At 43.5% G+C, this 24,605-nt stretch overlaps 1 protein-coding gene across 5 annotated transcripts; it reads left to right on the top strand.

Annotated features, from left to right (window-relative positions):
- The first annotated feature begins 420 nt into the window (after positions 1-420).
- Positions 421-24,056, top strand: LOC124041904 (zinc finger MYND domain-containing protein 11-like). 5 transcript variants are annotated; one of them, XM_046360041.1, is made up of 17 exons: positions 421-579; positions 4,623-4,758; positions 5,874-6,033; positions 6,548-6,571; positions 10,849-10,872; positions 11,213-11,374; positions 13,862-13,939; positions 14,288-14,380; positions 17,513-17,600; positions 17,970-18,025; positions 18,165-18,242; positions 18,387-18,505; positions 18,656-18,920; positions 19,239-19,346; positions 19,466-19,741; positions 20,499-20,684; positions 21,207-24,056. In XM_046360041.1, exons 2-17 carry the CDS (start codon positions 4,628-4,630, stop codon positions 21,327-21,329), a joined length of 1,971 nt encoding a protein of 656 aa, XP_046215997.1. In that variant the 5' UTR covers positions 421-579; positions 4,623-4,627; the 3' UTR covers positions 21,330-24,056. The 5 variants fall into 5 exon arrangements, with proteins under 5 accessions (XP_046215997.1, XP_046215998.1, XP_046216000.1 ...); XM_046360042.1 differs by having other exon boundaries at positions 19,242-19,346; XM_046360044.1 differs by lacking the exon at positions 10,849-10,872.
- Positions 24,057-24,605: the final 549 nt, after the last annotated feature.

Genomic DNA, 24,605 nt, shown 5'->3' on the forward strand with positions numbered 1-24,605 from the left:
GGAAACGGCTGTCTGTGGTGTATCTTGGTTTAGTTATACAAATCTTCGTTCTCTCATATTTTTGGGGGTGGCGAGAATGAGCTTCCATAGTTTTTGCCGAATATCTTTAATACCATTTGTATGTAATTATTTCCTGATATGTTGCAATGTATAAAGCACTTGCAATTGCTATGTAATCTATTGAGAAGTATTGATAATGTGACAAAATGTTAATTGGTTAAATACCTGTACAGGTGAATATTTTATTTGTTTCACCATTTGGCCAGATGCCCGTTCTAATACTAAAAATAAATGTACTCTCGAAAGTTGGCTCACAAAAATAACAAAAACAAAAGAGTACGTGTCAAATCGTAATTCCACCACTAGAGTTCTCCTGTGTAAAAATCTGTCCTGCTATTTTAATGTTGGCGCTGTGTTTACCTCTCCCCAATCCTGTGCTGTGTGGCCAGGCCAGCTGGATGTAAACCTGACCATAATTCAGACAGTCTAAACTATCCCGGAAATACAAATGTAAAGTATCTTACATTGAATCCTTTGCGGATTTATACAGTAACATATATTATTAATACTGTAGTGACGGTAAGTTGGACATTTATTTAATATAAAATGTATTACTTAAATTAACATATTACGGTTAGCTAACAGCTAGCTATCTACTGTAGCTGTACCTGTTGTGAACATGGCGCGTTCTGAAAACAATGATTCTAACTAACATTCATATTTTCTGTATACGTTTTGGTAGTTGCTTTGTTACCGTCTAACAACTATATTTTATTTGTCTACGTGGCTAATAAATGCATGTTTGAAAGCGTACGTTAAATAGCTAGGTAGCTGCTACAGAACTGCTTTGCTTTCCAGATCCTGCTAACTAACGTTAGCTAGCTTGCTAACAATGTTGTCGAACCATTTTTAGGTTGATAGCTTCAGCAGTTTATAACAAACCATGATTTAGTTTTTTTTTAGCTAACTAACGTTTTGACAAGCTTTCTTTGACACTCGCTTTGGCGATTGCCCATACCAAACGTTAACTAGATAGCTAGTACTAGCGAGCTAGCTAACTATCAAACTGACAACATTAGCCAGCTAGAAAACTGGGAGTGGGAGCTACCAGTTAGCTAGTTTGGTCGTGTGGCCTTGGACGCCTTTGTTGAAATATCCACGGACTGTGCTGAATACTTAATCCGGAAATCAGGCCAGGGATTGGTCTGGGGAAGAGAAGGCACATTTACCCGCCTGCCAACTACACTATCAATGTGTGAATAGTTGGTCAGACAAAATTAAAACACAGCCACGAAAAAGCTCATTCATGCATTCATGTATCCAATAAGCTAATCCTGCTGTTTTTTGTGTGTTTTTTTTTACATCTTCAAAATAGTATTTATTAACGAAGTTTTAGCTAGCCCATCAGCATTTTCATTCACAGGACCTCTCCTTTAGGATGTCTGTCTCGCATACTATTATTCATGTTGAGTTTGACACGCGTATTAGTGGATTGATTGTTTGGCTAATTTGCTCATACTATCTACACAGTAGATATAATTGGTCTGCCTCTGTTGAGCACTGATTGTGATGTAAAAGTGGAAACAGAGTCACAGCTGGACCTTGAGGAAGACAACATTCATGATTCATAGCTACATTTGATAAACAAAGACTCTAAATAATAAAGTTCATCTTATTGCCACTGCTAGACCTACCTTGTATGATTATAAGCTCTGGATTTTGATGATGGGAGTGTTGTGCACCTGGACACCTAGCAGCCTAATTGATTGGGGAGTGTAGAACCTCTGTAGTCATGACATTATATAGTGTCAGTCCCTAGACGGGGGTGTGTTCAGGTAGCAGCTGTGAGCGGTTGCTGTTACCTCTGGATGCATCCCAAATGGCACCCTATTCCATATTTAGTCATCTACTTTTAACCAGAATAATCCCCAGTTTACAATTGGCACATTCACCCCCCTCCTCTCCCCTGTAACTATTCCCCAGGTCGTTGCTGCAAATGAGAATGTGTTCTCAGTCAACTTACCTGGTAAAGTAATGGGTAGATAAATAAATATGGGGAATATGGTAGAATTTGGGCAGCTGCCTTTGTAAGGTGGCAGCGGATGTGGAGTTGGAGCACAAAGTAGGCACTGGTGACTCTTATTAACACCTACTCTGGTTTGCATTGCATGGGATATCACATCGCTCACTGTCACCTCTACTCCTCTCAGTTCTTATTCACCTTCTGTCAGCAGGCTGCAAGTCAGACATGGGAAGAGACATGATATTGCAGTGATTTAGAGTCTGTCGTCAATCCTCGGGTTTGCAAGGAAATGTGATTTTCTTTTTGTGAAATGTTTGCCCCAAGATAAGCCTACTGCGGGAGTGGTATAGGCCTGAAATTGAGATATTGTACTGTCTTGCTAAGGCGTACACATTTTATTTTTTTTATTTTTTTTTATAAATGTTTAACAGATGCTCCTCTTTGTTTTCTAAAAAAATATTTTAAAATGTTTTTTTAAAGGTGTGATTATAGGAAACATAATGTTCTCAAGCTTCCTGTAAAGATATACTCAACCATTAGGTGGTGGATAAATGAAGATGTCTTCCTAAGGCCGTTTACACCATTGAAAAAAATAGTCAGTTCCAGTCTTAACGGTGTGTCTCTCCCATAGGCACCAATGCAATAGCAGGTTGATCTGGTCTGCTTAGTTTATTGACTCTATATGAACCATTAAAAAATGTGCATGTGGGATGTCTCGCTTCCTCTTCCTTCAACTTCCCCTTGGATTATAGCTGAACTATGCCTCTGAGCCTCCAATAGGCTAAAATCTCTTGGTTAGATTAAGTGTTGAACTATGATTGCTATAGGTTTTTAACAAGAATGCCTACATTTTTAGAGAAGTGATTCGCTTGCTTAAATCACTTAAAAATATATATATATAAAAATGTAAACTCAATATGTATGTATGCTTCACGTACAAGATGACATGGTTATTGTAAGCAGTGGATGTGCTGGGCCTTAATTTGTGAAATTTGTCTCACATTTCAATATCACATGCTTTTTAATTTGACTATGGTGAATTGAAGCGAAATATGAAGTGGCTACATGATATCTATTTAGGCTATTTCCTCCTGTCTGGCCCAATGAGGTGTCAAAATGTTCAGTGAACTGGTGTGAACAGTCAGTAAACCGTACACATAATTTTGTCCTTTGGTCTTTAAATGTTAGTTGAACTAAAAAATGTATGGATTCGCATTCTGTTTGTGAAGTCTGTGGACTAACATTAGCATATGGTTAGCTTGGAACAGAAGTTTTTTAAATTGACATTTTACATTTCAAAGTAAAAACAAAAATGCTGGAGGGCATCTTTTAAGAAGAGTAATGTGCAAAATTGGATTTGAAACATAGTTAACAGGACGGCAGGTAGCCTAGTGGTTAGAGCGTTGAGCCAGTCGTTCTGCCCTGAACAAGGCAGTTAACCCACTGTTCCCCGGTAGGCCGTCATTGTAAATAAGAATTTGTTCTTAACTGACTTGCCTAGTTAAAATAAGGTTATTTATTAATAACAGGATGAGGAAAACTGCTATTGTTCCTTTCCTTAAAATCTCTTGAGTAATATTGTATTCCCTCACAGTAGACTTGTTCTATGATAGTTCTGTGAAATGGTACAGCTTTCTTCATTTCTTTTGCAATAACATTGTTATTTTTTGGGGGGGGGGGGTTATTCTGTTTTTCTTCCACTGAATAGCCTAGAATATGGTAGGCAACCCTGTTCCTGCGGCACTCCAGGACTAGGGTTGCCTACCCCTGGCCTGGAATCTAGATGTTGGCCATTTCTACTACAGCTCCGTAAGTGCTGATTCCTGTTACATTGCAGTGTTTAAGGGAATGATAAACAAAGCCCAATAGAACTAGACTTGGCCATACATAATAGTGTATTTTAGGATTACATTTAGCAGACACTCTTATCCATACCTACTTACAGGAGCAATTGGGGTTAAGTGCCTTTCTCAAGGGCAAGGCAGCAGATTTTTCACCTAGTTGGCTCGGGGTGTCTAACCAGCAAATTATTGGTTACTGGGCCAACGCTCTTAACCGATAGGCTACCTGCTGACCATGGGAAGCCCCATGTGTCACTCGCATGGTCATTGGAGCTATGTTGTGTCATGGACATCTATTAGGCCAGTCAAAGCACGTTTCTGAGGTCTTTCTGACATGGGAATAGACATCGTTTTTGTTGTCTTGATTGGGTTGACAAATCCTGGTCCTGGAAGGCTTTGGAACCAGCAGATTCTTGTTGTCTCTTATCCTGGCTGTTTAAGCTAGGAAGATGGCTAAAGGTAGCCTGATGGAACCATCCTGATCGCTGCGTTCACCGTTCTGTTGACGTCAGTGAAATAGAATGGTGAACATAGCGATCAGGATGGTTCCACCAGGCTAGGCTGGAGGTGTGGTTTACCCATGCCCTCTGGGTGGTGTGTCTTGATGAGGATTTCTTCACTTGAGCTGAGAGGGGGAAGAAAAACAACTTTCGCTGTTCATTTCCTGATTTGAAATTGACGCATTCCAAGTATGTTCCGCAGTGTTTCTAGAAGTAGCCTAATGGTATGAAACATTACTTATCTCCCATTCCTTGCAGGTGTCATGAATAAAGAGATCATGTCGCGTGTGGTGAAGAAGAGGCAGGCGGATCCGAAGGTGGTCCAGTACGTGTGGGCTGCCATTGAGGTCATCCGCAACCAGAAACAAATTGCCAACATGGACAGGATCTCAAAGTAAGTATTCCACTCATTCTAGTTATATTCCAAGACACTTAGAAAGTGGAGACGTCACCAATGCCCCCCAAAATTGTCTTAAATATTAGTGGAGACACCAGGCCGTTTTGTAGACTAAATGATAAGGTGTCTCCAGTTGTTTACATTTGTGATGCACCTTCTATGCATATTCACTTTCAATACATACTGAGTTTGGATTGATGGATGAATGGTGGTGGGTCTTAGCCACTGCTTTCAGGGTCATGCTTGATCAATAGGTGAAATGGTTTCATCGTTCAATACTTGACATTAAATTCCTTTTGCTTAATGCCATTCAGACCATAAATGATTTCAACCAAGCTATATTGCAGCTTCCATTGTAGCACCTATATGAATATTTTTTATTTATTTAGACTGATTTAGGTCCTATTATATTGTTTTATGATTATCGTGTAATATTCTTACAGTCTAATCTAAATTAATTCATGCTGAAACTTATGTGTGATAAGTCCTTATTTTCAGTTAATGGAATAGGAATATGGCTAATTGGAGTCCTCTGGCAAACAGAGAGCCTTGGAAGTTGTCCACGAGCAGAATGAATGACACAGAGTGGTGTTGTCATGGAGATAAAGCGATGAAATTCAATGGCAGGCACTGCTGAACTGTCTTAATGTCTTAAAATACATTTTGTATTTGAATGGATGAGGTGGTGACATTGAGAGTCCAGGAAAATAGAGTTTAATATTAAAATGAAGGCAGTTGGTACAGAAGGGGAGGTTGTGTTATCTCTTTACATTGGATGTGGAAAGGCTTAGTCTGTCTGTCTGCAGAACATAAAACGGTTGGCAGCACAGTCATTAGTGCTTTTGTCCCAACTAGTCCATGTAATGGGTTGCACTGTGATGTGGTGGTTCCAATGTAGGTAGCAATATTTTTCTGGGGGCTAGGCCCTACTTCAAGATTTAAAATTGGATGTCTTTGGCACTCTTGTCTGCTTCTGTTTTGTTCTATTCTTGCCCATTTCCTTGTGAATTGCATATTTGGCAGCTCCTTCTGAGGTGAATGGGTTTATCCTTGGTTGAGTTGTTAGAGAATGCAGGCAGAGGCAGTGATGTTGGTGTGTTGTGCCTATGCAGGTACCTGAGCCGTGTGTTTGGCATGCACCCCAAAGAGACAGCCAGGCAGCTGAGTCTGGCAGTGAAGGATGGCCTGGTGGTGGAGACTCTCACTGTGGGCTGTAAGGGCTCCAAGGCCGGCATTGAGCAGGAGGGCTACTGGCTGCCTGGAGACGAGCAGGTAAGAGAGGGGTTTTACCAAGTAGTGATAACCCAAACACCAGCAGTCCTTGCTGGTTTCTTCATCATCAACACCTATTTCTCCTATCTCCCTCAGCAACACCTCTATGGTTCAGAAGAAAATGTACTTAGTTCAAGGAATTCTCCCTTTTATTCAATGTTTTTACGTCTTTTATTTGTAAAGAGTTGTTTGTATATCTGCTATGCTAGACAACTTAGTAATACATCAGTCATTCAGAGGTGCTGTGAACTATAGCACTGAATTCAGCATTGATTATAACGACCTGGTGATTCAAGTCATGCTGCTCCCTTACCAATTTGTATGTGAGGCTGACTAGTTAAAGTCGTAGGTATGATGACCATGCACACATTCCTTTAGTACTGTAGCTCTGCTATGCACCAAACACACTGGCCCCACACAGTACAGTCAAATTTAGCACTACTCAAAGAGAACTCAATTGACTAGAGCAGCAGGACTTTAAACACTGCTTTCTGGATCACTTGCAATCACACAGGAGCCGAAGGCCGAAGGAAGCAAGGTAAGGGTGCATCGTTGTTTTCTATTTTTTTTTTCAATCTCAACTTTATTTTTACTAACATCATACCGCTTCAAATCACTTCTGCCACTTCTGCAGCGCAATCTGGGATTTGATGGAATCTTTTTAGAGCTGCATACTCTTTAACATAAAATCAGACAATAAAAGACTAATTGAATTATCTGTTTAAAAAAAAAATGATTTAAAAAGTATTTTCAGTTGTAATGGTTAACCATTTACGTCATAGCCAGTAGTTTTAACACGAGAGATGCTGATATTCCATGTGAAAAGCTTCCAGAAAGCCCATTGTAGCGCTGTGTCTCGGTGGCCCAATTTCTTGCGGAATGGATCAGTCACTTCCTTTAAATATTTGCTCGCTACTTATCTACACATGTAACGTTGCTTTAAAAACAGCTAAAAAAAATGAATAAACATGGCCAGGGTTCCATACAGTGAAAGCTGTTGCCTTCATGGCTTTGTTTCACACATACTTCAAAACAATTCTCCAAAGAGAGAGTCTCTGAAGAAAAAGTTTCAGAATCATAGTAGCACATTTCAATGTCATGTCTTTTGCGTGAAATGACCAGCAACGCCAGCATAGCCGCAGGTTTGTAGCAAGCATATATGATGTGTGTAGTAGATGTAGTTTTGCTGATGGTGGTAGCAGTAGTAACTCCTCAGAGAGGGGTGTGTACCTTCATTCCTCTGTGTGTTATGATCTCTGTGACTCCAGCATGACTTTGGTTTGATGAACAGGGTGGTGTGTTGTCTATACTATCCCAAATGGACTCATATTCCCTATGTTGTGCACTACTTTTGACCATTGCCTATGGGATTCCCTGGTCAAAAGTAGTGCACTATAGAGAATAGGGGCCTTTGGGATACAACCTATTTATGCCTGACTGTCCTTAGAAATGTTAGCTGGCTGATTTCATAGGTCAGCATCGCTGATGTATTGTGTATCTGAAGAATGTCGACGTAATTACAGTACATTATGAAGTTCCGTTGTCTCAAGTGCCTGGATTCAATCCAACTGTCATGTTTGTGTCCTTGGAAGTGACCAGGGCTTGCATCCCAAATGGCACCCTATTCCCTATATAGTGCACTACTTTTGACCCGTTCCCATAGGGTGCAATTTTAGACGCAAGAATGTTTCTTTCTTCCGCAACAGCAGCAGTATTTGTTCATATTCCTCACCGTTGATCATAAACATACATGCTGACCAAACCGGCACCGCGCGTGTGTCTGTGTACGCATGCTGGTTTTGTCTATCCACACCAGATGTGTTCATGACGCGCAGGTTAAAATACCAAAACTAACTATATTCATTTGGGGACAGATCAAAACACAAATGAAACATTCATGGCCATTTAGGTAGCTTGCTGTTGCTAGCTAATTTGTCTTGGGAGACTTTGGGTTGTTATTTTAACGGAAATTCATATGGTCCTTTTTTGTTGTTGCTGGATCTTTGTAGAATTCTGACCCATTTTGAGTGTTACAAAATTGTGTGTTCTCTACTCCCGATAATTAATCCACAGATGAAAAGGAGAAACCTAGTTCGTTATTGGTCAATTTAAAAAAAATCTTGTTCAGATTTTAGATGGCGGTTGGCAACCAAATTTAAGGTGGATTTACCGCCACCAACTGGACTGGAGTGTGGACCTCGTTCATACAGTATTTCAATCATCCACGTGGGTATATGCTCGTAAAAACGAATGAGTAGATGAGAGCGGTGGGACTTGAAGCGTGTCAAGCGCCTAAAATAGAACCAAATTCTATTTTAGCACCTGGTTATGCAGACGCGCCCAAGCAGTTTGGAAGAAATGATTTAATAACATGTTTTGTGTAAATTTATCTTGCAACACTAGCTCACGCAACATGGCCGGTTTGGTCAGCATGTTAGAGGATCAACCCTTGATAAATACGTTCCAAAGTAAATAGATAATGGACCCAAGTCAGAGTGGATTTAATCCAGGCACGCCCATTATTATTATCTAGACTCTTCTTGTTTATGATATTCCATATCCTGAACAGTGCATCTTATCTCTGGTTTGTTCAGTTAATCAGAAGAGAGTGGCAGAATGGCTTGTTGATGGATGTGTTTCAGGTGAAGCTCAGTGGGGAAGGCCAAATAGCACCCTTTCCCCTAGTTAAAGCACGACAAGGGCCCATAGCACTCTGGTCAAAAGTAGTGCAATTTTATATATGGAATAGGGTGCCATTTGGGACACATACAGTGTCTTCATGTCTGGCCTTAGCTAGTAGCTTCATGGTTATGTATTGTGAATGCAGGGAGGGCAGTGTGGCCTGTATTTGTAATGATCTCTACAGCTCTCCTGAGAGGAATGGGTATGTGGTGTGTCTATAGGGAGGTTGGCTCAGCTAGCCTGCTGCAGTGCAGAGTGCTGGTGCCTGCATAATGTCACCCTATTCCCTATATAGTTCACTCCTTTTGACCCGGGCTCATAAGGTTCTGGTAAAAGGTAGTGCACTATGTAAGGAATAGGGTGCTATTTCAGATGGATCACCGGGCTGGCTTATGTAATAGATGGACCTGTGCTTCCAGGCACATCTCTGCTCAGCCTGCTTTCTCTCTGCCTGGCGTGTCCCAGCTTGAGACTCTTGACAGTGTTATTGGGGTTGGGAGACGGCATGAGCCAAACTGGGTCGGCCCTACGGGTACTAGCTAGCACCTCCCCTCACAACCCCTCTGCTTTTGTTGACCGTTTTAGACAAGGCTCATTCTCCCCCCTAAAAGTTCACCCTCTGCTGTTTTGGGGGGTCAATTATAAAAATTCTACAAAATAGATATAATTGCTTTGGTTAATAATGTATGATATATTTGTATAATTTGTTTACAACTCTCCCTTGTGTTATTATACATGTGCAACAGCCTTTTGTTTTCTTACTTGAGGATGTTGGATGTCCTTCACTTGATTTAATCTCTGCAATAACCACCACACTGTAACATCATGCCAGTGTGGTGGGGATATTTAACACTCCCAAGTGAGGTAGGCAATGTTACACTGTAGGAAGCATCATCAGACAGTGCTTCCCCATAGGCCTCACCTTTTCATTCAGAATACAATAGGACAGGGACACGGCATGGACCGTGAAGTACCCTTCTACACGTGACTGTGCAGTGGGACTGGGCCAGGCGCATCTAGCAGGGCTGAACACCACCAACAGACTAGGTCTCAACTGGAAAGAGCCATCCAAAATAGCCCTTGACAGGAAAAGATATGGAGGGACCTTGTGGAGGCCTTGGTGCGGTGAGGCCAAAATAAAAATGATTTGCCTCTGGCAGAGCTTGCTTTACATCAGGCTCTCCCTCTAGGCTGGCAGTGGCACTGCTGCGTCTATGCACTGTCCTTTTGTCCTTTATGACTATTTATGGCTCTGTGTGTTAGTTTGGGCTCCTCCTCTCTGCTCCCCTGTGATGGAGTGCTCTCCAGCTCACTAGGTTTAAACAGAGCATGTGCAACAGAGGCTGGATAGAGTTGGAGGGAAGGACACAAGGATTCTGCACTGATGGAGTGTCGTAGGTTAGGTTGTCCTGAGTTAACCACCTCAACTAGGATGTTTTTATTCCTTGATCTGAAAGAAAGGGTTTGTGTGGGAAGGTGTAGGCTAGTTGCAATAATAAGTCCTTATTCACTTCCTTTACCACTCCAGACTATGAGGAGGTTGTTGGTTTGAATCCCAGGCAGGCAGATGGTTTCTAGCTCTATGCGTCTTAGTGAAACCTGTAACTAGACTATAGTAAATCATGAGTAATGCTTTGAGCAGCAGGTTCAGGTTGGCAGGAATTTCCCCCACCCTTCCCTAGCTTCCATCAGCCTTTCATGCATGCACGGCCACATCAGGGATTAATATGAACTTTGGTTGCTTCCTAAATGGCACCCTATTCCCTTTATAGTGCACTACTTTAGACCACAGCCCACCAGGGCTCTTGTCAAAAGATGGGCACTATATAGGGAATAGGGTGCCATTTGGGAGGCATACTTCATCTAGCCTCAGAACACAGACGGGGAACTTTAGTTGATCTGAAATATCTTAGATATGTGTGCTAATAATTACATTCCAGTAAGCAAGCGTTTCCGCAATGGTCAAACATCAGCCTTAGGCCTGTATACTCTCATCCTTCCTTCCCAAGAGGTTTATTTAAGAGATTGCCCTTTAAATAATTGGCTTGCACAGGGGTTATGCTACACAATCCACTGTACACACACTGTTTATTTGCTAGTTAATTAATCAATGATGGGGGTGTTTAATTGCAGACGGAGAGCGAGCCGCAGGAGGAGGTCAGTCAGAATTCACTAACTAAACATTCAATAACTGTTGTTGTGAGATAATGTTTGTATAGGCTACCAGTAAAAACTGGATTGTGATTTTGAATAGTTTTTATTTAACATTTATTTATACAGGAAGTCCAATTGAGGTCAGAAGACCTCTTTTCCAAGGGCGACCTGGATATAAGATAAATATGCATAGATCAAAGAACTGTGATGTGTGTTGTGGAACAGCTGGTGAAGTGGGTGCAGGAGTGGCCCCCTGGCTGGGGGTGTAGACTAGTCTCCAGCAGCCCAGCCGTCAGGTCGGTGCGGAGGGGGGGCACCGATGACTGTGCTCCGTATGTTTCAGGAATGGGAGGCAGAGAGCCACGACTGGTATTGCTTTGAGTGCCACCTGCCCGGAGACGTGCTGGTGTGTGACAACTGCTTCCGTGTCTATCACCTCAAATGCCTGTCTGACGAGTACAAGCCCCGGGACAGCGGATCCAACTGGCAGTGTGTGGTGTGCAGGGTAGGTATTCCATGTTAGTCTGCTGGTGCTGTCTAGCCTATGTCTGGGTGTAAGCTATATAGTACCTTTTATCAAATTACTCAAATGTATTATCTAGACCCATACTTGATCATGCTGTTTTTCACTTATTAGATAAATATTATTATTTTCATGGGACCAGTACCATCCCTGTGACCTGTCCTATCTTCTGCGTCTTGTCTGTTATGTGTCCTTCTTGTCTGCTCTCCTGTCCTGTCTGCTCTGTCTCCTGTCCTGTCTGCTCTGTCTCCTGTTCTTGTCTGCTCGGTCTCCTGTTCTGTCTGCTCTGTCTCCTGTCCTGTCTGCTCTCCTTCTTGTCTGCTCTGTCTCCTGTCTGCTCTCCTTCTTGTCTGCTCTGTCTCCTGTCTGCTCTCCTTCTTGTCTGCTCTGTCTCCTGTCTGCTCTCCTTCTTGTCTGCTCTGTCTCCTGTCTGCTCTCCTTCTTGTCTGCTCTGTCTCCTGTTCTGTCCGCTCTGTCTCCTGTTCTGTCTCCTGTCCTGTCTGCTCTCCTTCTTGTCTGCTCTGTCTCCTGTCTTGTCTGCTCTGTCTCCTGTCTTGTCTGCTCGGTCTCCTGTTCTGTCTGCTCTGTCTCCTGTCCTGTCTGCTCTCCTTCTTGTCTGCTCTGTCTCCTGTCTGCTCTCCTTCTTGTCTGCTCTGTCTCCTGTCTGCTCTCCTTCTTGTCTGCTCTGTCTCCTGTCTGCTCTCCTTCTTGTCTGCTCTGTCTCCTGTCTGCTCTCCTTCTTGTCTGCTCTGTCTCCTGTTCTGTCCGCTCTGTCTCCTGTTCTGTCTCCTGTCCTGTCTGCTCTCCTTCTTGTCTGCTCTGTCTCCTGTCTTGTCTGCTCTGTCTCCTGTCTTGTCTGCTCTGTCTCCTGTCTTGTCTGCTCTGTCTCCTGTCCTGTCTGCTCTGTCTCCTGTTCTGTCTCCTGTACTGTCTGCTCTGTCTCCTGTTCTGTCTCCTGTCCTGTCTGCTCTCCTTCTTGTCTGCTCTGTCTCCTGTCTTGTCTGCTCTCCTTCTTGTCTGCTCTGTCTCCTGTCCTGTCTGCTCTCCTTCTTGTCTGCTCTGTCTCCTGTCTTGTCTGCTCTGTCTCCTGTCCTGTCTGCTCTGTCTCCTGTCCTGTCTGCTCTGTCTCCTGTACTGTCTGCTCTGTCTCCTGTACTGTCTGCTCTGTCTCCTGTACTGTCTGCTCTGTCTCCTGTTCTGTCTCCTGTTCTGTCTCCTGTCCTGTCTGCTCTCCTCCTTGTCTGCTCTGTCTCCTGTACTGTCTGCTCTGTCTCCTGTTCTGTCTCCTGTTCTGTCTCCTGTCCTGTCTGCTCTCCTCCTTGTCTGCTCTGTCTCCTGTTCGGTCTGCTCTGTCTCCTGTCCTGTCTGCTCTCCTTCTTGTCTGCTCTGTCTCCTGTCTTGTCTGCTCTGTCTCCTGTCTTGTCTGCTCTGTCTCCTGTCCTGTCTGCTCTGTCTCCTGTCCTGTCTGCTCTGTCTCCTGTCCTGTCTGCTCTCCTTCTTGTCTGCTCTGTCTCCTGCTCTTTCTGCTTTGTCTCCTGCTCTGTCTGCTCTGTCTCCTGCTCTGTCCGCTCTGTCTCCTGCTCTGTCTGCTTTGTCTCCTGCTCTGTCTCCTGCTCTGTCTCCTGCTCTGTCTGCTTTGTCGTCTGCTCTGTCTCCTGCTCTGTCTGCTCTGTCTGCTTTGTCTCCTGTTCTGTCTGCTTTGTCTCCTGCTCTGTCTGCTCTGTCTCCTGCTCTGTCTGCTCTGTCTCCTGCTCTGTCTGCTTTGTCTCCTGATCTGTCTGCTCTGTCTCCTGATCTGTCTGCTCTGTCTCCTGTTCTGTCTGCTCTGTCTCCTGTTCTGTCTGCTCTGTCTCCTGTTCTGTCTGCTCTGTCTCCTGTTCTGTCTGCTCTGTCTCCTGTCTTGTCTGCTCTGTCTCCTGCTCTGTCTGCTCTGTCTCCTGTTCTGTCTGCTCTGTCTCCTGTCTTGTCTGCTCTGTCTCCTGCTCTGTCTGCTCTGTCTCCTGTTCTGTCTGCTCCTTCTTGTCTGCTCTGTCTCCTGTCTTGTCTGTTCTGTCTCCTTCTTGTCTGCTCTGTCTCCTTCTTGTCTGCTCTGTCTCCTGTCTTGTCTGCTCTGTCTCCTGTCTTGTCTGCTCTGTCTCCTGTCCTGTCTGCTCTGTCTCCTGTCCTGTCTGCTCTGTCTCCTGTCCTGTCTGCTCTGTCTCCTGTCCTGTCTGCTCTGTCTCCTTTTCTGTCTCCTGTCCTGTCTGCTCTGCCTCTTGTCCTGTCTGCTCTCACTCTCTTCTCTCTCTCCACTGTGCTGCAGGCGGTCTTTTTCCTCCTTTTATTGTTGGGATAATTTATGATATGCAATATATTGTACACAGTCAGCTCTCATCAGTTTTTTTCCCACCGCTGGTTTGAATAGAGCGCTGGATTGGTTACAGCGTCATGCTGAGCTCTCTCTCGCTGTCTTGCTCTCTCAATCTGCAGGGTAGTAAAAAGAAGAACCTGAACAAGCAGGAGATGTGCAAATACCTGCGTTTTATCATTCAGCGCATGAAAGAGAGGGTGAGTGTTCCATGGAACAGTTGGTTTTGTGTTCAGCGTATGTATGTAGGGCCAGGCTGTGGCACTGGTTCCATCCTAAATGGCACCATATTCCCTATATTAATACTACTTTTGACCAGCCCTCCCATTGGTCTCTGGTCAAAAGTAGTGCACTATGTAGGGTATAGAGTGCCATTTGGCACTTAAACACCATATTGAATCAGAGCACTGCCATGTTTTATATTACTTAAAATCAAAGCCAGTAAAATCTCCCACCACAAAGGCCTGGGTTGATTCTAGCCCCCAGCCTCTTCCTACTCCTTTTCGTCCATAAAAGAGATATTAAATTATTTTTTTTCGGGCTTGCAGGCCGTGGACTTGAACAAGAAAGGCAAAGACACTAGACACCCGATGTACAGAAGGCTCATCCACACCGCGCTGGACGTCACCAACATTCAGGAGGTAACTAAGTGGCCTTAATACACTGCTGAACACAGGGTTTCACACTGTGGTTCTGTCCCAAATGGCACCATATTCCCTGTGTAGTGCACTTCTTTTAACCAGAGTCATTTGGGACGCATTCGGGATTTCACACTATTATTTAGTTATGGAAGACCGAGCCAAGACAGAGACTAAAAAACAGCTTCTATCACCAGGCCATCAGACTGTTGAACAGCCATCACTAGCTGCCTACCAAGTGACGCAGAAACTCACTCTCACAAAACACACACACACACAAGCTATCAATAACATACATACCTCATACTCACACACACACACACACACACACACACACACACACACACACACACACACACACACACACACACACACACACACACACACACACACACACACACACACACACACACACACACACACACACACACACACACACACACACACAGCCGACGCTGCTGTTCCATGTTATAGAGGAATTAAACCACTGGACACTTCACGTTTCACACTGTATTTAAACCCTGTATTCTCCACATTTCTACTACTGTACATTTAGTTACACTGTTTATGCACACTGCATTTGTATGTTTATACTGGATTCTTGACAGAGCTCACTCATATATTTACTGCTGTACATATCATTCCTAGTATATCTAGTGTAAATGAATCAGTGTTTATATATGTATAAATTGCATTTTGATTCGTTTTACACTGCTATTTGGGTTGTTAATTAGATTCGTTACGATGTTTCTTGAGTGACATTTAAAAAATGTTTTGATTATTTGTGTGCTTGATTTGACATTTTACTGCATTGTTAGGAGCTAGTAACATAAGCATTTCGCTGCGCCCGCTATAACATCTGCCAAACTGTGTATGCGACCAATAAACTTTGATTTGAATTCCCTGCCCTTTGAACCTTTCATGATATATTGTATACTGTTGAATCCTTTAGTTTATCCAATGTCGAATGTAGGCTACTGTCCGGAAAAAACCCATGTCCAATGACGTCTTCTGCCATCCGATCTTCTTCATGTTGTTCATAATGCAATAAGGATCCCTCGGTTGTCTCAAATGGCACCCTATTCCTTCATGGTGCACTACTTCTGACCAGGCCAAATGCACTACAGTGCCTTCGGAAAGTATTCAGACCCCATGACTTATTCCACATTTTGTTACATTACAGCCTTATTCTAAAATGGATTAAATAGTTTTTCTCCTCATCAATCTACACACAATAACCTATCATGACAAAGCAAAAACTGGTTTTTAGAAATGTTTGCAAAACCCCCCCCCAGAAATGTCACATTTACAAAAGTATTCAGACCCTTTACTCAGTACTTTGTTGACGCACCTTTGGCAGTGATTACAGCCTCGAGTCTTCTTGGGTATAATGTTACAAGATTGGCCTAACTGTATTTGGGGAGTTTCTCCCCTTCTTCTCTGCAGAGCTTCTCAAGCGCTGTACAGCTTTTTTCAGGTCTCCAGAGATGTTCGGTCGGGTTCTGGTTGAGCCACTCAAGGACATTCAAAGAATTGTCCCGAAGCCACTCCTGCATTGTCTTGGCTGTGTGGTTAGGGTCGTTGTCCTGAGCGCTCTGGAGCAGGTTTTCATCAAGGATCTCTCTGTACTTTGGTCCGTTCATCTTCCCCTCGATCCTGACTGGTCTCCCAGTCCCTGCAACTGAAAAACATCCCCATGGCATGATGCTGCCACCACCATGCTTCACCGTAGGGATGGTATTGGCCAGGTGATGAGTGGTGCCTGCTTTTCTCCAGATGACACGCTTGGCAATCAGGCCAAAGAGTTCAATATTGGATTCATCAGATCAGAGAATCTTGTTTCTCGTGGTCTGAGAGTCCTTTAGGTGCCTTTTGGCAAACTCCAAGTGGTGCCTTTTGGCAAACTGTGCCTTTGGAGTGGCTTCCATCTGGCCACTCGACCATAAAGGCTTGATTGGTGGAGTGCTGCAGAGATGGTTCTCTTTGTGGAAGGTTCTCCCATCTCTACAGAGGAACTCTGGAGCTCCATGGGGTTCTTGGTCACGTCCCTGACCAAGGCCCTTCTCCCCAATTGCTCAGTTTGGCCAGGCAGTCAGCTCTAGGAAGAGTCTTGGTGATTGCAAACTTCTTCCAGTTAAGAATGATGGAGGCCACCGTTCTTGGGGACCTTAATGCTGCAGACATTTTTTGGTACCCTTCCCCAGATCTGTGCCTCGACACACTCCTGTCTCGGAGCTCTACGGACAATTCCTTCAACCTCATTGCTTGGTTTTTGCTCTGACATGCACTGTCAAATGTGGGACCTTATATAGACAGGTGTGTGCCTTTACAAATCATGTCAATTTAATTTACCACAGGTGGACTCCAATCAAGCTGTACAAACATCTCAAGGATGATCAATGGAAACAGGATGCAACCGAGCTCAATTTCAAGTCTCATAGCAAAGGGTCTGAATAAATGTGTAAATAAGGTACATTTGTGCAAATTTCTAAAAACCTGTTTTCGCTTTGTCATTGTGTGTAGAGTGATGAGGAAAAAATGTAATTGAATCCGTTTTAGAATAAGGCTGTAACGTAACAAAATTTGGAAAAAGTTAAGAGGTCTGAATACCTTCCGAATGCACTGTACATATGGTGCTATTTGGCACTCTGCCCCATGTTGTTTGGTAAGGGTCTGTGTAAGGGCATGTCAGATGTAGCCCCAGTATAAAGCTGTGATTGTGTAGCCGACGCTACAGGCTATCAGATTGCCTCTCCTCACAGCGAGGGGGTCAGTGAGGTCTCCTCTGCACTGTGATCACTGGTGCATTCCGCCGGCCAAACCCCTGCCTGCCAAATAGGCTGGAAAACAGCAGAGCGCTCCCTGCCACTGGCAGGGATGTATTCATGAGTGCACAATGTATCAAAACGTTTTGCAATGTTTTTTTGGGGAGATGTTCCTAGTATATATGTTTCACTCCTTTTGGTGTCTAGTGAATACAATCTAGGCCTTTGGAAAACAGTCTTTGGTCTGCCCTGGATGTGTGGTGCACTGCCCTCCTCTGATCTCTTATGGTACTGCAACCACACCACAGCCCCCTCTGTCCTGCCCAGTGTGAATAGGCCTCTTTGTGCTCTCGCTCTCTCTCTTTTGCAGAACCTCACCGAGGGGAAATACAAGAGCTTCGACGAGTTCAAGGCCGATGCCCAGCTGATCGTGCACAATACCGCCATTTTGTTTGGAGGTGGGGGGGGGCGTTCACAACCACTCTTATCATGGTCTGCTTCCCAAATTGCACCCTATTCTCTTTATAGTGGACCACAGGGCTCTGGTCAAAAGTAGGTAATAAGGTGCCATTTGGGACACATACATGAAGAGCATATTGCTATCAGATTTCCCTCCTATTATTAATTGCAGCTGTAACATAAGACTGTATAGTTGTTGCAGAAATGTAATTTTAGTAGGACCCAGTCTAATGTGTTATTGGACAACCAAGGCTCTCTTCATGTAGTTGAAATGCCATTCTTGTGATGGCATGTTCGATAGAACAAAGTCTTTTAAATGTACTTGAATGTTATTTTCCCAACATTAACAAAACCTGTTTTTGCTGCAGTGCATAGTGACCAGGCTGAAATAGCACGGTTGCTCTACAGTGACACATGCCATGAGGTAAACAGTAAAAAAATATCTGCACATTTTCAGCACACAATCACATTTGTATTGCAGTATTCTAGGAGGTTGTGTCTGAGTGGCATGGAAGCTGTTTATTGCTCTCTATTCTCTTAATTTAATCTCTCTCTCTCCCCAGTTAAACGAGTTAATGCTATGTAAGAACTGTTTCTACCTGTCCAACGCTCGACCTGACAACTGGTTTTGCTACCCCTGTGTGAGTATGAAACTGTTTTGGCTTCAATGCCCCTGCGGATTTGATTGTTGAAGCACCAATATAGCCCCAATAGAATTGCCTTAAGGGGACAAAGAAAGTTGATTGAATTGTATCTATTATCTTTGCTTGTGCTTGTTGTTGCAGACTCCTAATCACGAGGTGGTGTGGGCTAAGATGAAGGGCTTTGGCTACTGGCCAGCCAAAATCCTGCAGAGAGAGGACAATCAGGTGGACGTCCGCTTCTTTGGTCACCAGCACCAGAGGTCAGCCATCACACTGGGCACTGAGCTGTATACAGAAAAATAGTTGATCATCTTGCGCTTCTTTTCCAGAATCTCTAGCTGTAATATCCCCTGGCTATGGAGCTATGAGGGAGGCCCTGGTTGCTCTGACTGTTGTCTCCTCATCCCCAGAGCGTGGATCCCGGCAGACAACATCCAGGACATCAAAGTGTCGGTGCAACAGCTGCAGGTGAAGCGCAGTGCAGGCTGGAAGAAGGCCTGTGATGAGCTGGAGCTATCCCAGCGTTTCCAGAGGGAAGGCCGCTTCTGGAAGACCAAGATGGTGGAGAGGCTGGAGGAGAGGAGAGGAGACGGAGAGGAGAGGCTGACAGAGAGGCCGGAGGAGGCCGAGTCCTCCATCTCATCCACCAGCAACACCAACGAGCAGGTCAAACATGTACGTATGCTGCGCTGCAATTGCCTCTCTCTCTCACACACACACACTGCGGTTTGCATATAGGCCCACAGCTCACGAACAGCTACTCTAGTAGGTATGTTTAGCAGCGCCACCTGGTGGCTGATTGATATTACAGGGCCTGTATTTGATTGAATTTTAATGATTGAGAATGTGAGGATCAACACAAACCTTCATATCCCTACACCATCTGTGTTGCCATGGCTCTAGCTCTGATCATTGCCGTAGTGACAGAAACAGTGTATCTAACAAAGGTGTTAGAAATCTGTTAGATACTGCAGTTCTGTAATTTCTCCACAGCAGAAAGCAGACAGACAGGCAGACCGAGACCGACAGACAGACAGTCAGGAGCCTAAAGCAAAGAAGAGCCGTCGCGGTCAAGCTCCGGATCCCAAAGAGGAAGTCAGTGTAAGTATCCTTACACACTGCTGTTGTATGGTCACCTCAGCCATTGTATTGCTATAGTGTTTTTTTTATTGTGTTCGTTTTAATGTCTGTGTGTCCATTTCTCTATTTCTCACCCCCAGGACCCGGAGCCTGAGATAGAGGCTGTGAGCAGCAGCCAGGAGATCCCCGTGACGACGCCCCACCAGCCAGAGAAGCTGTCTGTCTCCACGCAGACCAAGAAGGCCTCAGCTGCCTCGCCACGCTGCCTGCACCGCAGCACCCAGACCACCTCTGACGGAGCCTGCCAGAACATGTGCCACGAGAAGTACACCAAGATCTTCAACGACGTCAAGGACATGATGAAGGCCGACAACAAGAGGGAGACTGAGCGTGTGGTTCGTGAGGCCCTGGAGAAGGTGAGGGACTGAGACCGAAAGGGGGTTCGAGAGGCCCTGGAGTAGGTGGGGGATTGAGACCGATGGGGGGTTCGAGAGGCCTGGAGTAGGTGGGGGATTGAGACCGATGGGGGTTCGAGAGGCCCTGGAGTAGGTGAGGGACTGGGGGATTGAGGCCGACGGGGGGTTCGAGAGGCCCTGGAGTAGGTGAGGGACTGGGGGATTGAGACCGACAGGGGTTCGAGAGGCCCTGGAGTAGGTGAGGGACTGGGGGATTGAGACTGACGGGGGGTTCGAGAGGCCCTGGAGTAGGTGAGGGACAGGGGAATTGAGACCGATGGGGGGTTCGAGAGGCCTGGAGTAGGTGGGGGATTGAGACCGATGGGGGGTTTGAGAGGCCCTGGAGTAGGTGAGGGACTGGGAGATTCTGAACGGCGGGGGGTTTGAGAGGCCCTGGAGTAGGTGAGGGACTGGGTGATTGAGACTGATGGAGGGGTTCGAGAGGCCCTGGAGTAGGTGAGGGACTGGGGGACTGAGACGGGGGGTCTGAGTGAAGCTGGGGTTGTACCAGGAGAGGCGAGGGAATCTAGAGACTGACACTGAGAAAAGGTTTTATTGAATTTTAAGAAAAGAAACCAGCTAAAACATGAGTATACGACATGTATCAAGACTTTAACCTGCACTAAAATGACAGTAATAACCCCTGATCCAAAAGCACCTACAGTAAGTTCAGAATATGCTCCTGAGCTGAGGGTCCTTCTCTGTGGTGTGTCTCCAGTTGCGTTCTGAGATGGAGGAAGAGAAGAGGCAGGCGGTGAGCAAGGCGGTGTCGGTGGCCCAGGCTGAGATGGAGAGAAAGTGTAAGACAGTGAAGGAGAAGTGTAAGGAGGAGCTGGTGGAGGAGGTGAAGAAGATGGTGGCCCAGCACAAGCAGCTACTCTCCACCACCAAGAAGAAGCAGTGGGTGAGTGAGACCTTTCTCTCGTTCTCTACCACACACAGCTGTCTGTTCAAACCAGTGTCTCACTCATTGAGACCTAATGGGCTAAATCCATATATATTTGGACATGCAAAGTTTTTACATTGTGTTAGCTACATGCAGGGCAAAGGACACCACTATATAGCTAAGATTCGCCCCACAACCCACTACCAAACTATGCACATCCTTGACCTTTTCGGGTTCTTAACTCCATAACCAAAAGTACATAATTAGAGCAGTACTAAACATAGTAAAATATAATGTATCAATTTAATATGACAATGACTGAACAACAGCAAGTCAGTTATTGTAATATTGGCATTCACAAACTCTCATAGTAATTTAAAAAAAATCCAAATCTAAGGAGGGACTGTGTGTGTGTGTGTGTGTGTGTGTGTGTGTGTGTGTGTGTGTGTGTGTGTGTGTGTGTGTGTGTGTGTGTGTGTGTGTGTGTGTGTGTGTGTGTGTGTGTGTGTGTGTGTGTGTGTGTGTGTGTGTGTCGTCCAGTGTTATAACTGTGAGGAGGAAGCCATGTACCACTGCTGCTGGAACACCTCCTACTGCTCCATCAAGTGTCAACAGGAGCACTGGCACGCCGACCACAAACGCACCTGCCGTAGGAAGAGATGAGCAACCACGCCCCCTAGCTCTCCGTCCCATTGGCTCGTCCCACTGTCACTCACCCAACCACACCCCTACCTGCCTTCCTGAACACTTTGTGGACCGAATCTTTGCTCAACGTCTGAAAAAATGGTCTCTTCATTTTATTTCATTACATTATTATTTAATATACCCAGTGTATTGATTTGTTTATTTTTTTCCCGAATCAAGACCATGGCTCGAATGCATAGCATGGTATGATTTATTTTATTGTGCTAATTTGACCTATGTTGGAGAATGTGTTATTTAAGTTTGTAATAACCAATGAGCATTAACTGAATACATTTTATTACCTGAATTTTTTTATCACTTTTCTTACTGTACATGTTTAACAATTAATATGACAGTCGATTTTAAACCGTAAGTACTATTGCAATGTTTAATAAGCTCTGCTTTCATACAGAAAATATTTTAAAAATGCTATAAAAAAAACTCGAGGAAAAGAAACTGCAAAACGGTAAGTGTAGATGACCCATGAACATTTAGCAGGATTTTATGAACATAGTTTGGTGAACGGCACCTTGTTTATTGTTTTTACATGCATCTATCATCTTCAAGTCACTTAAAACATCATTGGGAACAGGGTTATGAAGTCGGCTATAAAGAAGCTGACAAAAATCTTCCGTTTGTTATTATGCACATTTTGGGTTGGCTTTTTGAATACATTGTACTTTTTATGAATCAAAGAAAAAGTAAAACATTTCTTGGGGGAATATATAGCAATCTTTACTGAGCTGGATCTTAGAGAGGTTCCTTCCTAATTTGACCGTTTGCACATTTCATTTCTTTTCATAACCCAAATGCTTGTAATATTGCCAAAAACAACCTTTGTTGAACCTTATCTTAACAGAGAAACTGTTTTGAGTGCTGTTTTTTCCCTCCTCCTTTAATTTTTATGGTTGGCATCAGTGTCATGGTTATTGTGATGTTCACTGTAAGTAGACTTTTCGAATACTCAGTGACTAGTTATGAGACTCTTCACTGCATATGCTGTAGTAGGTGGTTAGTTTCTGTTGTTTCAACTCCATCCTCATATTCTGAGTAAAGGGATGTGCATGTTTGATAGTTTCACATTTTTATTACTAGGGAAAAAAGCTTGCAGAGTATTTTGGTTTCCCATAGACAATGAATACGGATGGACCAATATAAAATATATGCAAATATGAATGATCAGGCTTGTTATCTTTTAGTCATTTTTATTTTTCTCTTGAGTCTGAATGGTGTGCAATGTTATTATCCTTTTTTTGACTTGTCTTGGATCATTTCTTAAAGGGTAATGTAATTGCCAATTTGATTTTGAACAGAAGTACTAACCAAGAGGCTACTTGGGAAGTCAGACAATATTGGAAGTCCATGTGACTGTTTCCTTCGTTATGAAGAGCCGACTGAACAGAGGAAATGTCATCACCTGCATTCATTCATTTTATTGCCTAGTTTTGGACACTCAGTTTTCAATGATGGCAACTCTCTTTTCCGTTAGCTCTGACAAGTGCATCACTTTTCAGAACTAACACAATTATTTGTATTAGTTAGAACAATATGATTTATTTTGAACATTATTTTTTTCAATGTATTCTTCTCTTTCCTTAACCATATTCTACGTTTTGTTATTTTTCAATCAGAGAAGCAGCGTAATGTTTAAAAGTAATTAACAAACTGCTTGATTTGGGACATGTTTGAATTATGTTCTCAGTTTAATACTGATGCACTCCCTCAGGAGACCATGAACAGAATCATGCATGTCCTGCACGAATGCCACAATCTCTCTTTCTCTCTCAATCTCTCATGGCGTTCTTAACAAAATCATATTCTGTTTGTCATGGTTGCACTACATGTAAATAAACTTGTTCTCTTACACCATGTAATTCTCATGAGATTATAAACTACACACACTGATGGTACAGTCTAATGGAAGTTATTTACATTTCTGAGGTTTGTACCTCCAGTTCCCCACCTGCGCGCTGCCCTCTATTTGAAAGGCTAAGAGAGAGGACTAATGTAATTGTGGAATTAAGCTATCTATAAATATGTTAACTTGAAAACCAGCAGAACCCTGCAGTTGTCCCCTCACATATGGCCAATTGTCTATCTATTACTGAAGTGACGGACTGTCCAGACCTCAACCACTTGTTACAAACACTTCTTTGTCTGCGCTTTGGAAAGTGTTACATAGGGGTTAGATCCAATTTGTGAATTCTCTCGGCTTCTACTACAGTATGTATTTTATATTTGTCCATCCCTGTTTGATGCTCCTTTGTGATTTGTTTTTCCCTATGTGGAAATATTTTGATGTCATTCCAATTTGTGTAAAGTATTTCTGGTAACTTGCATGAGTAAGATGTGTGTATTACAGTCCTTTTTTCATGTTAAAAGACAGTTGCACTTCCTGAAAATGATGCAATATGACAATGATATTTCCTTTTCCTCTGAAATTGCAGTCTAGCAAATTTTCTCACCATTTAATTGAGTAAACACTAACTTTGGTGAGGAAAATAAATAAAGTTTACTCTCTCACCCATGAAAACATCTATAGGATTCTTTGACCTGGTCAACTTTTACCCTGTCCATATGCACACTATTAATAGTGGCTTAACATTTTTTATACTCCCGGCATTTTGTTTTACGCTTTAGCTAGCAATATGTATATACATATATTCTATGTGCTAACATGGAGAAATAAATGTATCAACAAGTTCATGTAGTGGAGTATTCGTTTTTATGTCCATCGGGGGATAACTCTGTAACTATGGGCCCTGGGCAAAAGTAATGCATTTTGGGACTCAGACAGTATACTCAATGAAACCTGGGAAATGTTTACAGGGTAAGACAGATGTTTTTTTTTTCTGGAACTAAGAAAGTACTTTTTTTGATCAGTAGAACAATGTTCACTGTGCAATAAAAGTAAACTCAATTTCAGATCTTTTCAAACATACTTTCTCATATTGTTGGCCTTACCATAGAATGGGATTCAATCCGATCAGCGGTAGATCTCCAAAAAGGCGCCTTTGACATTTTAAATTCGATTGAGCCAACATACAGTGGCTTGCGTAAGTATTCATCCCCCTTGGAATTTTTCCTATTTTGTTGCCTTACAACCTGGAATTAAAATCCACTACCACTTTGAAGATGTAAAATATTTTTTATTGTGAAACACAAAATCAGAATTTGACCATGCATATCTATTCACCCCCCCAAAGTCAATAATTTGTAGAGTCATCTTTTGCAGCAATTACAGCTGCAAGTCTC

This window comes from Oncorhynchus gorbuscha, linkage group LG08 (assembly GCF_021184085.1).
Source record: "Oncorhynchus gorbuscha isolate QuinsamMale2020 ecotype Even-year linkage group LG08, OgorEven_v1.0, whole genome shotgun sequence".
NCBI lineage: Eukaryota > Metazoa > Chordata > Actinopteri > Salmoniformes > Salmonidae > Oncorhynchus > Oncorhynchus gorbuscha.